The 17,561-nt window shown below is 42.2% G+C and overlaps 1 protein-coding gene across 3 annotated transcripts in view; it reads right to left on the bottom strand.

Annotated features, from left to right (window-relative positions):
• NAE1 (NEDD8 activating enzyme E1 subunit 1) overlaps positions 1–17,343 on the bottom strand; it is a 28,157-nt gene extending 10,814 nt beyond the window's left edge. The window contains exons 1-13 of one of the 3 annotated variants that reach the window (XM_009430923.5): positions 17,179–17,338; positions 14,315–14,412; positions 13,004–13,107; positions 12,850–12,910; positions 11,180–11,210; positions 9,838–9,909; positions 9,533–9,612; positions 7,767–7,876; positions 4,832–4,941; positions 3,728–3,790; positions 3,265–3,328; positions 2,884–2,975; positions 90–149 (exon numbers count right to left, since the gene is read on the bottom strand). In XM_009430923.5, the coding sequence (XP_009429198.1) occupies positions 90–149; positions 2,884–2,975; positions 3,265–3,328; positions 3,728–3,790; positions 4,832–4,941; positions 7,767–7,876; positions 9,533–9,612; positions 9,838–9,909; positions 11,180–11,210; positions 12,850–12,910; positions 13,004–13,107; positions 14,315–14,349 (882 nt within the window). In that variant the 5' untranslated portion in view covers positions 14,350–14,412; positions 17,179–17,338. Of the gene's footprint in view, positions 1–89; positions 150–2,883; positions 2,976–3,264; positions 3,329–3,727; positions 3,791–4,831; positions 4,942–7,766; positions 7,877–9,532; positions 9,613–9,837; positions 9,910–11,179; positions 11,211–12,849; positions 12,911–13,003; positions 13,108–14,314; positions 14,413–17,178 lie in introns of all 3 variants that reach the window. The other 2 variants (NM_001246388.2, XM_063796223.1) reach the window with 2 other exon arrangements.
• Positions 17,344–17,561: the final 218 nt, after the last annotated feature.

Here is a 17,561-nt window from a genome sequence, read left to right on the forward strand (position 1 = left end):
CTAAAAGAATAAGAAAAAATTAACATTAAGTGGCGTTTTACTTTGACCCAAAGTTTTAGCAGCAATGTTTTTACTTTTGTTGTTGTTACCTGTTTGGTGATATTTATGCAGCGATCATCATTAAATATATCTTCAATACTGCTTGGGATCTAACAAAGGAACATGAAACATTTACTTACACAGTATTAAGAATTCGCCCATCTTTATTTTCAGTGCTATTTCTTCAGATATGTTCTTTGAATTCTCAAATTGTAATCAAATACAAACTTCTGATTTGTTTATAATTTTATTTAGAATCAGTACCATATGAAGATTTGATGGGGAAAGAATGGAAGAAAGACCTCTCCGGCCCACTGTTGCTACCATTTAATACCTATTCTCTTATATCATAAATGGGGTAAAGAAGGGGCCCCAGTAAATTATTTTATATAGTTACATCTGAAGACAAAACAGATTATAGACTTGTAGTATTTCATGATTTTCCATCTTGTCAAAAATCTGAAACCCTTGCACCCTAATTAGTGACCGTTGAGACAACCACTCTGAAAAAAACTAAAACCATAAAGTAATTTTATTGCTAGCAAGATCTTCATACGTTAATCAAGAGTATAAAGCAGAGCACAATGGCTCATATCTATAATCCCAGCATTCAGGAGGCCAAGGTGAGAGGGTCATTTGAGCCCAGGAGTTTGAGACCAACCTGAACAAAACAGGAAGACCCCGTCTATAGAAAACATAAAAGTAAATTAGCTGGGTGTGGTGGCACGTGCCTGTGGTCCCAGCTACTTGGGAGGCTGAGGTGGGGGGATCACTTGAGCCCAGGAGGTCAAGGCTGCAGTGAGCAGTGATTTGTCACTGCATTCTACCCTGGGCACCAATGTGAGACCCTATCTCAAAAAAAAATATACACACACACACACACACACACACACACACACAAATCATAGGCTTGGATTCTACTGATGGGTGGAAAAAAGAAATGTCTCAGTGGGACCTCCTAACTGGTCTCTCTGCTTCCACTCCCAGTCCCCTCAATTGTGTTCTCCTCATGAAAGCCAGAATGGTCTTTTAGAATACAAAGCAGCTCAATCCACTTCCCTGATTGAAATGCTTAAATAGCCTGCAAGCCCTTTATGATCTGGCCCTTTCTGCCTCTCCAAACTCAAATCCTTCCTACCACTTTTCCCCCTTTTACACTTCACTCCAATCACACTGACTTGCTTACTGATGCTTGAACAAAAGTCAAGCTTCATCCCACTTCTGGGCCTTTGCACATGTGCTCCCTCCAACTGAAAAGCTCTTCCACCAGACCTCTGCGTGTCACTTCACTCAGGCTTCTGCTTAAATGTCTTTTGGAAAGTCTCCCTGGCTCCCTATGTACAATTGTCTCTTAACCCCGGATTCCCTTGTCCCCAACATGCCCTCTGACCCTTTGTTCTGCTGTAATTTTGTTCACAGCACCTGGTGCATTTTTATCTGTTTATTTAGCTTACTGCCCCCCAACTATTAGAATCTTTTCAACTGTGGTTTTATATTCAGTGAAATACAGAGATTTTAAATGTCCAATTCAATGCATTTTGATAACTATATATACATATTTTTAACCATAACCCCAATTAAAACAGAAAATGTTCATCACCCCAGAAAAGTGATTCACAAAGCACATTTATTTTTTGGACGCAGGGTCTCATATCATTGCCCAGGCTGCAGTGCAGTGGCACAATCATGGCTCACTGCAGCCTCAACCCCCCAGGCTCAAGCGATCCTCCCACTACCTTAGGGTCCAGAGTAGCTGAGACTACAGGTGCATGCCACCACACCCATCTAATTTTTAAATTTTTTGTAGAGACAAGATCTCCCTACGTTGTCCAGGCTGGTCTTGAACTGGGCTCAAGCAATCTTTCTGCCCTGGCCTCCCAAAGTGTTGGGATTACAGTATGAGCCACCACACCTGGCCAGCAAACACTTTTTTTTTTTTTTTGAGACAGAGTCTCGCTCTTGTTGCCCAGGCTGGAGTACACTGGTGAGATCTCAGCTCACTGCAATCTCCACCTCCCAGGTTCAAGCAGTTGTCCTGCCTCAGCCTCCCAAGTAGCTGGGATTACAGGTGCCCACCACCATGCCCAGCTAATTTTGTGTATTTTTAATAGAGATGGGGTTTCACCATGTTGGCCAGGCTCGTCTTGGACTCCTGACTTCATGTGATCTGCCCTCCTCGGCCTCCCAGAAGTGTTGGGATTACAGGTGTGAGCCACCGCGTCTGGCCCCAGCCAGCACACTTTTAATCACTCAGCAACACTGCCTTGTTGTCTCTAAAAAGTTGGTAATAATATCTTACGTGCCTTCCTAACTTGAAAGGCAGCATATTTGCTGTTTTAAGTTACAAGAAAATTCTAACTTAAACTACCAGGTGTTATTCCAAAGCTCCCCAAAAACTTCAATGGTCAGACCTCAACAACTAAGCCATAACAAAACCAAAGGCATCTGAGGCGGAGTCTTACTCTGTTGCCCAGGCTGGAGTGCAGTGGTGTAATCTTGGCTCACTATAACCTCTGCCTCCTGGGTTCAAGTGATTCTCCTGCCTCAGCCTCCCGAATAGCTGGGATTACAGGTATGTTCACCATGCCCAGCTAATTTTTGTAATTTTAGTAGAGACGCGGTTTCACTATGTTGGCCAGGCTGGTCTCGAACTCCTGACCTCAGGTGATCCACCCACCTCAGCCTCCCAAAGTGCTGGGATGAGCCAGCATGCCCGGCCCTGTATTTATTTCTAACTATACATTTAGAAAATATTAACTTAAATCATTATAGTCAACCATTTAATAGCCAAGGACTCTAGAAAACATCTTGTTCATGTGAATCCCTCAGCAACTCTTTCATTACCTGAGTTGTATTTAGTGCTGTGTTCACATTTTTAATAGCTTCTTCAAAATTCTCTTCATCTTCTGGAGCCCCATTTTCATTTTTTAGAATTCCTATTGTAATGGGAAATTGTTAGCAAACAGCCCTTTTCTTTTCACTCTTCTGTTCCCCCATTATAAAAATAACCTTGTCAGATCCTGCAGAATATTAAATCTTAAGAAATACGGCTTATCATTAGTCCTTAAAACTATACAAGGCGTGGCTTCTTAACTTCTCCAGAAGGAAAATAAAAGCTCATGATGGTATCATCTGACAAAGGTGTTAACAGAAATCCAATAAGCACCTGCCTCTAGCAATTTGCTTTTCAAGCTTTATACAGTATTTAATCATATCCCATATTACCTTGTCTAATCAAATCTCTGAAGTCCTCTTTTTCTTTATACGTTTTAGGTATTCGTCCATTTGTCTAAATTGGTTAAAAATTTTAAAAATCTAGTTATTAAAATTCAAAATACAGAAATTGAAAGTCTAAAGTGTCCCCCATTCTCTACATAAGATTTCATCAACAAATATATTTCTCTGTGAAATCAGAGGCTCACTTGATAGAAAACAGACACTGTGACCATTTATCTACATTCAATCCCCCTGCCAGTTTCATAATGACATTTATTGAATTTCATTTTGTTAATTAAAATTATCAGGATCAAAAGAGGAACTGCTAGATTTAAATTTAAAAGCATCCATTTGCCCTACCATACAACCCCATAAGGAAAAAAAATTAATCTCCCATTCCCCATCAAGGAAATCCTTTGTAAGAAACTGAAAATACAGTTGCATATGAAATTTTTTTAAAAAAAGGACATACTTCACTATACCACTGTGCTAAATATTTAGCTATGATCACAATCCATGGAGTATGACTGTGGTCCTAAAAATGAGAGACAAATAAAAGAAAATATCAGTATTATGAATTCTTCACTGTACCATCTCGTTTTCAACAAATTCAACAATATTTATGATCTCCTAATATATGCATAGTAGTGAATAGACGAAAATGAACTGAGTTAATAAAAACTGCTTTACAAATTTTTCTAGAGGCAGATACCTAGTATGTCACATATATACTATGATTGTCCCCATTATACCAGCAAAACAGTCTCAGAGACTGCCACCCAAAAACACAGCTCAAATCTCAATTTCAGACACCAATCCTAAGTAAGAAAGGAGGATCTTTTCTGTTTTCTGATGAACCAAATAAACAACTGCATGTTAATTAATATGGAAGTGGGAAAAAATACATATACTCCTTATAGTGTTATGTCATTATTTCTATTTGTTTAGAAAAAGTCCATAAAGAGAACTTCTTGGAATTTTTTTATTTCTGTTTTTTGTTTTAAAATTTTTTACTTTCAATTTTTGTGGGTACTTAGGTGTATATATTTATGGGGTACATGCTTTGATACAGGCATGCAATGTGAAATAAGCACATCATGGAGAATGGGGTATCTGTATAGCATTTATCCCCTCAAGCGTTTATCCTTTATGTTACAAATAATCCAATTAAACTCTTTTAATTATTTTAAAATGTATAACTAAGTTGTTATTACTAACTATAGTCACCTTGTTGTGCTTTCAAGGAGTAAATCTTATTCATTCTTTCTAATTTTTTTTTGGTACCCATTAACCATCCCCATCTCCCCACCTGGAATAGGTTAATGTCCAATTTCTTGACCTGGGTAGTGATTACACAGATGTTCAGTATATGTACTTGTCTTCAGTAAAAAAGTTTTTTAATTTTGGAGAAAAATTAATATGTTGAAAACAAGGTAAAATACTGTTATTGGGTAATCTGGATGACAGGAATATGGAAGTTTATAGGATTTTCTCACTTTAGTGTAATTCAAAAACCTTAGGTTAAAAAAAATGTTTTAAGTCTATCTGTAAATGTAAGGTCACACACACTACCAACCTTTTTTTCCATATGATCCAAATCATAGGACTGAAAATGTTCTCTCAGCTCAGGAAATGGCTTATCTAGTCGTAGATCCTCTAATGCATTATCTGGATGAGATTCTATTACTGTGAAACAAAGAATTCAAAAGGATAAATTTAACACTTAAAAAAAAAAAAAGAGAGAGATGGGGTCTTGCTGTATTACCCAGGCTGAAGTACAGTGGCACAATCATAGCTCACTGCTGAAAACTCCTGGGCTGAAGGGATCCTCCCACCTCAGCCTCCTGAGAAGGTGGGACTACAGTCTCGTGTCACTGTGCCCAGCTAATTTTTTTGTAGGGATAGGGTCTCACTATGTCACCCAGGCTAGTCTCAAACTCCTGGATTCAAGGGCTCCTCCTGCCTCGGCCTCCCAAAGTCCTTGCATTACAGGTGTGAGCCACCGTGCCCAGCTCAAAAGATAAACTTAATTCTTTGGCAATACTGATGACAATACACTGAATTATAGAAACTTAGGAAATCTTTAATTTTTAAATGGACACAGGGCCCACAGGTTTTTTCACTGTTTTATTAAGGTACGATTTACATATAGTAAAATGCAGAAATCTTAAGTCAACTATAAAGTTTTAGTAAAAGTAAAACCAAGATTCCTTTAGAACACAATTTGTTCTAACTGGAAAAGCTCAAAATTGACAAACCCTATGTACAGATAGCAACTAACAACCTATCCTTCCTCCTCTTGTGGTCTTCAATAGACAGCATCACCATCTACCTAGACTTCTTCTCCAGAAACCTGATGGGCATCCTTCACTTCTTGCCTCCTTGGCCCCAACAGCAGTAACTCCCCACTTCCTAATCTCACTCTGTACACTGCTCTCCACATGAGAGAGGACAGGAGAGTGTATAATTTCAGTGAGTGCTTAGAGGTAGGCCCAGTTCTGTCACTTGCTAACTAAGTGACCTTAGGCAAATAATTTAATCTCTCATTGCCTCAGCATCATCTATAAAAAGCAGATATTAAAGTATCTACAGATTGTGTATCTCTCTTATCCAAAATGCTTGGGACCATAAGTGTTTTGGATTTTGTTGAGTTTTTGGTATATTTGCAAATACATATTAGATGAGCTCTCTAACCCAAAAATCTGAAGTAAGAAATGTTCCAATGAGTGTTTCCTTTGAATATTATGTCAGTTCTCAAAAAGTTTTGCATTTTGGAGCATTTCTGATTTTGGATTTTTGGATTAAGGATGCTCAATCTGTACCTTATAAAGGTTTTGGAAAGAGTAAATGAAATAATTCTTATAAAGGCAGGCACACAACTAGCAATGCTGAACCTTCATTATTATCTACCCTCTCTTCTTCTCTTCCCTAAATTAGGAAAAAGAACATACTCTCTCTTACTTAGGCCACTGGAAATTTCTAACAGCAATCACTGCCTCCAATCTTTGCCCCTTTAAATCCATTTACTTTCTACTCAACTTCAAAGTGACCCATTTAAAATAAAATGTTTACATGGTCACTCTCCCACTTTCAACTCTTTTGTTCCCTCCCATCAGTTGACACCACTTTCAACTCTTAAATGGCTCACCACCAGCAGCCAGAGCTTATCCTGACAAGCACTCCCTAACTGCCCACACAGATATTACTCCTCAGTGACGGTACCAATGCCAATGGCTATCACCACATTAGCAGAGTGCTTGGCTTATAGTAAAAATGCTTTCTTGAGTCAATAAAGAGCACTGTTATGAATACTGGATGAAAATTTTATGATGATCTAAGATTAAAATTTTATAAGTAAAGGGCTTATATAAACCCTCAGCTGATGGAGGTCTGCCTATAAACGACTTTGGTCTCTTACAACAGTTTCCTTGGGAACAGTAGTTATGTAAATGTCTTTGTTGTGTGAAATTGCACCTGAATTGAGAGAACCTAAAGCCTGCATGAGAATGAAATAAAAGATTGGACGGACCTGGTGCAGTGGCTCACACCTGTAATCCCAGCATTTTGGGAGGCCAAGGCGGGTGGATCACCTGAGGTCAGGAGTTCGAGACCAGCCTGGCCAACATGGTGAAATCCTGTCTCTACTAAAAATGCAAAAAATTAGCTGGGCGCCCAGGTGCGGTGGCTCACGCCTGTAATCCCAGCACTTTGGGAGGCCAAGACGGGCAGATCACGAGGTCAGGAGATTGAGACCATCCTGGCTAACATGGTGAAACCCCGTCTCTACTAAAAATACAAAAAATTAGCCGGGCACGGTGGCAGGCGCCTGTAGTCCCAGCTACTCGGGAGGCTGAGGCAGGAGAATGGCGTGAACCCGGGAGGTGGAGGTAGCAGTGAGCCAAGATCGCGCCACTGCAGTCCAGCCTGGGCAAAAGAGAGAGACTCCGTCTCAAAAAAAAAAAAAAAAAAAAAAAAAAAAAATTAGCTGGGCATGGTGGCGGGCGCCTGTAATCCCAGTTACTTGGGAGGCTGAGGCAGGAGAATCAGTTGAACCCGGGAGGTGGAGGTTGCAGTGAGCCAAGATTGTGCCATTGTACTCCAGCCTGGGCAACAAGAGCGAAACTCTGTCTTAAAAAACAAAAAAAAGACTGGAGTGGGGAAAGGTGGTGTAACTTCATGGGTCAGAGTGATCCACATTCCTTAGCTCTCCACAGCCATACATGCCCAATGTGGGTTAGGGGGCAAAAGAAGCTGGGTACTTGCATAGTTGCTGGATCTCCTAATAAGATGAAGAAGCTGTGCCTGTGGTATATCATGCTTTGTATCCTTCTATAATGCTACATAAAGAGTAGATTGCAGCCTATTGAATCTGATTGCCACTTTGAATCTGCAACTAGAGATGTGCTGCTACAAATTTACTTTGTAATTTAAAACTGACTTTCTAAATTGTCAAGTTTCTAAAATTATAGCTAAAGCAACCAATAGTAAGCCCATATGCTCAACAATTTTACCTGGATGTTCTTTTATAATGATCCTCATATAACCAACTAGTCCATATGTCCTACAGATCAAAAGAGGAATCTGGGAATTCCAGAGGACATCTGCTAAGCGTAGTGAAGTGCTGTTTAAAAAGAAAAAAGCAAAATATGAACATAAGCAAATGGAAATATGCCAAACATGAAAACATGCAAAACATGAAAATGTCTTAAAGCAACTTTCTTACTAAATAATAGATGCAAAGGTACATAACTGCATTTACATAAGCAGGTCAAGAACACACTGAAAAGCAAGCATTTCCACAGGCTGCAGTCTCAAAGAAAGTACATCTTTGGACAAGAGGGATGTGAAACTTAAGTCTGTCATATTAAGGAGAAATGTTAAAGAAAGATAATTCTAAACATTTCCATGATAGAGAAAAAATATAAAACCCACAAATACACCCCCAACAATTCCAATAACCAATTCTCTGTTGCCCAGGCTGGAGTGCAGTGGCATGATCATGGCTCACTGCAGCCTCGACCTCCCAGGTTCAAGTGATTCTCCCATCTCAGCCTCCTGAGTAGCTGGGACCACAAGCAGGCACACCAACTGGCTAAATTTTGTAGTTTTTGTAGACACAAGGTTTTGCCATGTTGCCCAGGTGGTCTTAAACTCCTGTGCTCAAGTGATCTGAACCTGTCTCAGCCTAGTTCTGCTGGAATTACAGGCATGAGTTACTGCACCCAGCCTTCAATAATCAATTCTAACTAGTTTTTAATCACTAAAACAAACAAAGAACAAAAACAACAACAACAAAAAAACAATGTTTGGTTTAACTGCTCTAAATATATTCCAAAAGTTTCACATCTAAGGTTGGGCTTGGTGGCTCCACAACTGTAATCCCAGGACTTTGGGTGGCTGAGGCAGGCAGATGACTTGGGGCCAGGAGTTTGAGATCAGCCTGGCCAACATGGTGAAACCCCGTCTCTACTACAAATACAAAAATTAGCCGGGCACAGTGGCACATGCCTATAATCCCAGCTATTTGGGAGACTGAGGCACGAGAGTTACCTGAACCCAGGAGGCAGAGGTTGCAGTGAGCTAAGATTGTGCCACTGCACTCCAGCCTGAGCAACAGAGCAAGACTCTGTCTAAAGAATAATAATAAAAAAAAAAGTTTCAGTATTTTTCTCTTCCTCATCTTTTCAATGCTGGAAGATTTCTAAGAATTTCTTTTATTTATTTATTTTTTTTATTTTTTTTTATTTTTTTTGAGACAGAGTCTAACTCTGTCACAAGGGCTGGAGTGTAGTGGCACGATCTTGGCTCACTGCAACCTCCACCTCCCTGATTCAAGCGATTCTGTTGTCTCAGCTTCCCGAGTAGCTGGGACTATAGGCGTGAGCCACCACGCCCAGCTAATTTTTGTATTTTTAGTAGAGATGGGATTTCACCATGTTGGCCAGGATGGTCTCAATCTCCTGAACTCGTGATCCGCCCCCCTCGGCCTCCCAAAGTGCTGGGATTACAGGCGTGAGCCACCGTGCCCAGCCATAAATCTGAAACTCTTGACCAGGCATGTTGGCTCACACCTGTAATCCCAACACTTTGGGAGGCCGAGAAGGGTGCATTGCTTGAGCTCAGGAATTTGAGCTCAAAAAAAAAAAAAGTTTCATATTTAAAGTTTCTGTAGAATTTAACAATTTTTAAAACCATATCATCATAGACTGTGCAAAGAAAATAAAACAATGCAAATCTAATAAGATTAAAATAAAAACATATTAACATAAAAATTTACCTTTCAGGAAGCTGAGTTGCAACTACAACAGTAAACCTACAGAAAAATGAGGGATCATTGTCTAGAAGGTTTTCTGGACTCTAAACAGGACAGCAAAGAAAAAAACAAACAAACAAAAAAAACAATTTCACAATCATATTAAACATGGCAGAGACAGTTAAGCTATTTTACAACAAATGAGGCAACAATTCCAATTCAACTAATCATAAATGACACAAAGATTCAAAATTCTAAATTTCTGGGGCTTTGAATTATTTAAAAAGTTGTATTTCAGCACAGACATAATAATGTGTGTACATATATACCTCTTCCACAAAACTTCCAGAGACATCGCTATTTAATTCTTGTAAGAATTCCATGGCAGCTGCAGCTCGGTTCTTTTTAAAAACAAAGCATTTAACTTGAATTAGAAAAAACTTGGTCACAATATAATCCCCCAATTTATGGAACAGGCAAACATACTGTAAAACTATCCAAATTTCATGCATAAGTATGACAACTCTGTTTCCCTTCTTTTTTCTTTTTAGAGACAGGCTTTTGCTCTGTTGCCCAGTTTGAAGCATAGTGGCCTGATCATAGCTCACTGCAGCCTTGAACTCCTAGGCTTAAGCAATCTTCCTGCCTCAGCCTCCCAAGTAGGCGGGACTACAGGCATGTGCTACCATGCCCAGCTAATTAAAAAAATATATATTTTGTAGAGACAGGGTCTTGACATGTTGCCCAGGCTGGTCTTGAACTCCTGGTCTCAAGCAATCCTCCTGCCTTGACCTCCCAAAGTGCTGAGATTACAGGTGTGAGCCACTGCTCCCAGCCAATTCTGCTTCTCCTAGTGTTTAACACTCAACAGAATATTACTTAAAACAGAGCAAAACCATCATCATCCAGAGTTCTCAAATGACATTACTTGTACTCTACTTTTTTGATTAGGCAAATGACCAAAAAACTCTGGGTAGCAGGCAGGGATATCCTGGATCAAGTTCAGACTCACTCTAACCACCCACATCTATAATCCTGTACAAGAGTGGTTAATCACTAAGCTAAAAGTCATTTCACTAAGTTGACTAACATGGTTTTGTAAGATTTTTTAGGCTGGGCGTGGTGGCTCATGCCTGTAATCTTAGCACTTTGGGATGCTGAAGCGGGTGGATCACAAGGTCAGGAGATCGAGACCATCCTGGCTAACACGGTGAAATCCCATCTCTACTAAAAATACAAAAAATTAGCCAGGCGTGGTGGTGGGCGCCTGTAGTCTCAGCTACTCGGAAGACTAAGGCAGGAGAACGGCCTGAACCTGGGAGGTGGAGCTTGCAGTGAGTTGAGATCCGCCACTGCACTCTAGCCTGGGGGACAGAGCGAGACTCCGTCTCAAAAAAAAAAAAAAAAAAAATTTGTTAACCAGAATCCACCCTCTGAATATTAACATTACTCAAGATTTAGCTTTAATACAGGATACAATGTATAAACACAGATAGTACACCTCTAAGTTCTTAAACTACCAAACATATGAAGATTTACAAGATTACAAAAATTAGTTAACTTTTTTCTCAGAGAAATAATACACGTTTTTAAAGTCAAAGCTTTTCAAGCAATCAAAACACAGTGGCATCATTAGATGCTCACATCCAACTATATTCTCTAATTGTTTACCTTGCCGATACTGCTTCTTTGAAGGAAGAAACTAAAGTGAACAGAATAAAGGAAAAAAAAGTAAAGCTTACTGACTATAAAGGAAAAGTTGTTTGTAATAGCATGCATATTTCATTCATAGTATAAAACAAACTATATTGTGATTACAGATTGTAATGGCCTTCCTGGAGGAAGAAAATCAGATGGAACTTATAAAGAAAGATAGGCTAATAAATCAATGTTTCTTTCCCAAAGTGTGTACCACAGCATGTGAATTTCACAAGATCCTCTGAGAGAAAAGGGTTCCTTGGCTAAAAAACGTTTGGGAAACACCGGCGGGTGTGGTGGCTCATGCCTGTAATCCCAGCACTTTGGGAGGCCGAGGTGGGCGGATCACGAAGTCAGGAGATCGAGACCATCCTGGCTAATACAGTGAAACCCCATCTCTATTAAAAATACAAAAAATTAGCCAGGCGTGGTGGCGGGTGCCTGTAGTCCCAGCCACTCGGAAGGCTGAGGTAGGAGAATGGCGTGAACCTGGGAGGCGGAGCTTGCAGTGAGCCGACGCCACGGCACTCCAGCCTGGGCGACAGAGAAAGACTCTGTCTCAAAAAAAAAAAAAAACAAAAAAAGTTTGGGAAACACCATATACTATATTTCCCTCTTGGAAATTCATAATACACATAATACATGTGATACTAAAATCTTATGGTAAAGAAATTTTTACTTCATTTGATCCATTTCCCAAACTAATTTCACCATGGAACCCACTGGCCCATTTAACGGCTCTTATCGTTCCCTAGAACCGGTGTTCCACAGACCACTCTCGGTGTATTGAACCATTTGTTTTTGCACGTAACTGTAACAGATTTATTCAGGCTTCCTCCCACACATACCCTTGACATGTCTCAAGGCCCAGATATGAGGCTGCTGATCAGAGTCAGGATGCCACTTTTCGGTATAAGCTCACTGGCTCCATAAGAAGAAACCTTATTTTTATCACATTCTACTCTAACCAACCAAGTAAGCAAAGATAACAAGACTTCTTGGTATGTATCAATAAAAAAGCTGTGCTGTGCCTAGCAGAAACTGGCACTACGATCCAAAGAAAAGGCATCAAAACTAAATATGAACTAATTGCTGGTTTCCCTTATATTTACTCACTGTTGTTGTTACTGACAAACATAATGAGAGATACCAGACTTCAAGTCCCTGAAAAGGTGAGCTTTAAATCCAAATTTGGGCATGTTCTGAAAGTCTAAATATAAACTTTAAAGAATAATATACAGGCCATCTTTAAAACAGCATTTTTGTTGACAGTGTAGAGAGAGATACCTCTAGACTAAGCCTAAAAGACATCACAAACAACAGGCATTATTGTTAATTATATGCTAACACCTACGGATCAATGCAAGAGCTTAGGGAGTGCCCATATTCCATGAATAAAGGAATAACGACTACTCCTTTATATTAATAACAATAAAGACAGTAATGATGGGTAACATTTATTAATGCCCTATTTGCCAGATGCTGTACTAGCACTTTACCTATATTATCTCACTTCCTCACCATAATCCCAAACATAAGGATGATTTCCACTGAGAGTCGAGTCACCCTGACTGAGGAGGTGAAGCTAAGACTCAGGCCTTGCCTTCCTTAACGTGAATATATTTGAAGAGAATAGAACATACTTGTTTCCAGCATCTTCTCCGCTGACCTGATTTCCATCAATAATTGTAAACGAACCAATACCTGAGAGCCAAAACAGAGTCAGTCAGGAATACATAGTTCTAGGTCATAATCTTAAAGAAGTATATTTAGAACACAACCAGAAACCTACGTTACCTGGTAGTACCAAGTTTTTAAGAATTTCAGTTCCTGTGGCTGTTGCATTTATTAGGCAAACATGAGCAGATTCTAAAGCCTCTTGCCCATGATCACCCCACAACCTACAAAACAGACACAAATTTGACGTTTTTAAAACTTTCATGAAAATACAGCTTTCTTATTTGAATGCTGATCTTTAAACTTTAAACTTTCCTTGCATAGACTGATGTGATAACCACAGAATACAGGTAAGATGGGAACAGATATTAGTATAGTGATTACACAGTAATCTAGAACTCAGGTTGATGCCTTGAATGGTTAGGGGAAAAGAGGGAGAGGGTCAAATTAGAAACAGAAACTTGGTCTTCCAGCCCCTTATCAGCCTGGGCACAAGAGCGACACTCTGTCTCAAAACAAACAAACAAACATTTAAAAAGGGTCTTTGGATTTAAAACCTCATCTGTTTTCTATTTCATTTATTCTTTGTTTTGTTTTGAGACAGAGTCTTGCTCTGTCACCCAGGCTGGAGTGTAGTGGCATGATCTCGGCTCACTTGGCCTCCCAAAATGCTGGGATTACAGGTGTGAGCCACCGTGCCCAGCCCTATTTCATTTATTCTTAAATTATGTTAGATGCGCCGGGTGCAGTGGCTCACACCTGTAATCCCAACACTTTGGGAGGCCAAGGCGGGCGGATCACGAGGTCAGGAGATCGAGACCATCGTGACTAACATGGTGAAATCCTGTCTCTACTAAAAAATACAAAAAATTAGCTGGGCGTGGTGGCAGGCGCCTGTAGTCCCACCTACTCGGAGGCTGAGGCAGAAGAATGGCATGAACCCAGGAGGCGGAGCTTGAAGTGAGCCGAGATTGCGCCACTGCACTCCAGCCTGGGCGACAGAGCGAGACTCTGTCTCAAAAAAAAAAAAAAATTATATTAGATGCATTTAAGTTAAGTTAGATGCATTTAAGATCTCGACATAGGGCTTATTACTGTGACTTCTGCAAAAGCTTTACCAAGAAAACTGAATTATCATCTGAAAAGCCTCACATCAACTTCTACAGGAGTGCTTTAAAGTATATTACCCAATGAACATTCTAATAGAGTGATTAATGTGCCTTCCCTGTTACCTGATCTAAAGCAGATTACCCCTTATTATGTAGTCAGTATGTCCTCCAGAGCATGTCAAGCAACCGCCTTGTTTTTTGTTTTTGTTTTTGATACAGGGTCTTACTATGTTATCCAGACTGGTCTTGAACTCCTGGGTTCAAGCATTTCTCTCGCCTCAGCCTCTAGAGTTGCTGGGACTACAGGCACAAGCCACTGTACCTGGTTTCATTTGTTTTTGTTTGCTGAGCATCCATCTTTCCACTCCACTGTATGCTCCATAAGGGCCCAGACAGCTGTCAAATGTATGGAGGAATCGCCTAGAAGAACCAGATGGACCGTAAACACCTGTTTTCTCCATCAAAGTATGGCACGTAGAAGACACCTGACATATATGGTTGATGGATGCTTAGACAGTTGGAGAGTAAATTTAAGAATATTGGTGCATCTTGGCTGGGCGCAGTGGCTCACGCCTGTAATCCCAGCACTTTGGGAGGCGGAGGCAGGCAGATCACCTGAGGTCAGGAGTTTGAGACCAGGCTGGCCAACATAGTGAAACCCTGTCTCTACTAAAAATACAAAAATTAACCAGGCGCAGTGGCGCGCACCTATAATCCCAGCTACTCAGGAGGCTGAGGCATGAGAATCGCGTGAATGCAGGAGGCGGAGATTGCAGTGAGCCAAGACCGCGCCACTGCACTCCAGCCTGCGCAACACAGTGAGACTCCGTCTCAAAAAAAAAAAAAAAAAAAAAAAGAATACTGGTGCATCTCAAGCAGGGTGAGATAGTGTGTGCCTGCAGTCCCAGCTGCTTGGGAGACTGAGGCAGGAGGATCACTCCAGCCCAGGAGATCAAGGCTGTGGTGTGCCAATAATCATACCTGCGAACAGACACTGCACTCCAGCCTGGGTAACATACTGAGACCCATCTCAAAAATAAAACAAGAAGAATACGGAGGCCAGGCACTGTGGCTCATGCCTGTAATCCTAGCACTTTGGGAGGCTGAGGCAGGAGGATCACTTGAGTGCAGAGGTTCGAGACCAGCCTGGGCAAACCCCCATCTCTAAAACAGTTAGCTAAGCATGGTGGCACATGCCTGTAGTCCCAGCTACTCAAGAGGCTGAGGCAGGAGGATCGTTAGAGCCCAGGAAGTTGAGGCTGCAGTGAGCAGTGTTCTTGCCACTGCACTCTAGCCACTGCACTCTAGCCTGGGTCACAAAGTGAGACCTTGTCCCTGAAAAAAAAAAAAAAGAATCCTGGTGTGTCTCTAAGTAACATGTTTCAAGAATAGGCCAAATGAATCAGTCCTCTCTACTATCTTGCCGGCCCAACTAAGGTGAAGTAAGGAGGGGCTTATTGACTGCTGCATTTTGCTTCTAACTGCTTCCCTTTGACACTTCAAAACCAGTTCTCACTATGAAAGTAAAGTTTGGGACTTAAATGGAATGCCCTCAGCAAAAACCCTCTTTTGTTAGAGTTGCTTAGTAACCTCAACTATCTTCTCAGCTCTGTCATGTACAGTTATACCTGCATTAGAAACACAAGAACTCCAAGAATTTACAAGAAAACCTAAGTTGGTTATAAGGACTGTTACCTTGTTTCTTCTCCGAAAAGCTTGGAAGCAGGATGTAACTGAGTACCTCCGAAAAAGCCAGAAGAGCCTTAGTTTACATCCTGGCTCAAAGATATGGGGAACTCTGGGCAAATTACCTAACTTCTCCAAGACTCTGTTTCTCCAACTGTAAAGCACAGGAAATGGTTGCTTTCAAGGGTACTCTCAGAACTAAGTGCCTAAAGCCTCTAATACAGCACTAGGCTGGTGGCGCAAACAGAAGCTCCAGTCCTTGGGGACATATAACTTCTGTTGTCTCAGAGGCTCCAGGAAGGAGGAAAGCTGAGCAGCTTTGTTATCTCCACAGCCTCAAGACACAGAAGACGCTCAATAAATAAGGAATGGGTAGTGCAAGGAGAAAAGGCAAGGGTGGGGAAGTACCCAAGGACCCTCCTGATGGCTTAGGCCTGCACTGTCCATTAAGGTAGCTGCTAGCCACATGTACTACTGAGCACAAGCAATGAGGCTAGTGTTAACTGAGATGTGCTGGTAAGTGTAAAATACAATATTTATACGATAGTTTTGGGGGGGCTTTTTTGACGGAGTCTCGCTCTGTCACCCAGGCTGGAGTGCAGTGGCACGATCTCGGCTTCCTGAAACCTACACCTCCTGGATTCAACCGATTCTCCGGTCTCAGCCTCCAGAGTAACTGGGATTACAGGCGCGCACCACCACGCCCAGCTAATTTCTGAATTTTTAAATAGAAACAGGGTTTCACCATGTTGCCCAGGCTGGTCTCGAACTCCTAACCTCAGGTGATCCGCCCGCCTCGGCCTCCCAAAGTGCTGGGATTACAGGCGTGAGCCACCGTGCCGGTCCTCCAAGACAGTTTTAAAAAGGAAAATACTCATGACCAGCTTGGGGAAAGGTGGCAAAAACCTCGTTTCTACAAAAACAAAAATAAAAATAAAAATTTAAGTAAAATATCTCAAGAACTTTTTATATTGTGTTGAAATAGTAATGTTTTGGACATATTGGGTTAAATTGTATTTAAAAATCAATTTCATCTGTTTCATTTTACCTTTAGTGTGGTTATTAGAAAATTTATAATTACATTTGCGGCTCACATGAGACTAGCATTTTATTTCCATTGGACAGCGCTGGCTGAGAACAAAACCTAACCCTCTGTGCCGCCCTCGCGGCCGGGATGCGGTGCGCTCCGGGCCTCCCCATTCGGAAAACGAGGAGCCTGGGCGCAACGGGGCCGGCAGCCGCCTTAGCGACTCGGCTGGCGCTGGGGACCCCGTCCCCCGAACTGCACACCGCGTGGCGGGGGACGGGGTCCCAGCCCTCGCGGAGCACCTTTGGCCCAGGGCGGGAGCCCCGAGCGCCGGCTTCCCGCGCCCCGCACGGCCCGGCCCAGCCTGGAAGAAGGCCTGAGGGAGGCCCGACCGCGCCGCCCGCGCCCTTAGGCCCGGCCCGAATGCTGGGAAGCCCGCCGGCCCGCCCTCGGCTCGGTGAGCCTCGGCTCACCTCAGCTGCCGGTCGTACTTCTGCTCCTTGAGCAGCTTCCCCAGCTGCGCCATGGCTGCGCCTGCCGCGCGGAAAACAGCCGAGCCCCTGCGGAGCGCCGCCACCAGCTCCACAAGCGCGCAGGCGCACTGAGCGCCCCTCCGCCGCTACCGTCTCCTGCGCGCCGCCTGCAGGGGGCGCCGCACTGCACTGCGCACGCGTCGCCGGTACGCCGGGGCGTAAGCGGCCCCGGTACCCGAGCGGGTCTGGGGCTCTTGGTCCCCATCGGCCAGAAAGGCAGACCCGCTAGCCTGCCAATTTGCCCTCTGTCCATGCAGTAATTGGGGGCGACTGGGGCATTGGAATCAGGCATACTTGTGTTTCGACCACTTAACTGGCTGTGA

The sequence above is a fragment of the Pan troglodytes genome, chromosome 18 (assembly GCF_028858775.2).
Source record: "Pan troglodytes isolate AG18354 chromosome 18, NHGRI_mPanTro3-v2.0_pri, whole genome shotgun sequence".
Taxonomy (NCBI): Eukaryota; Metazoa; Chordata; class Mammalia; order Primates; family Hominidae; genus Pan; species Pan troglodytes.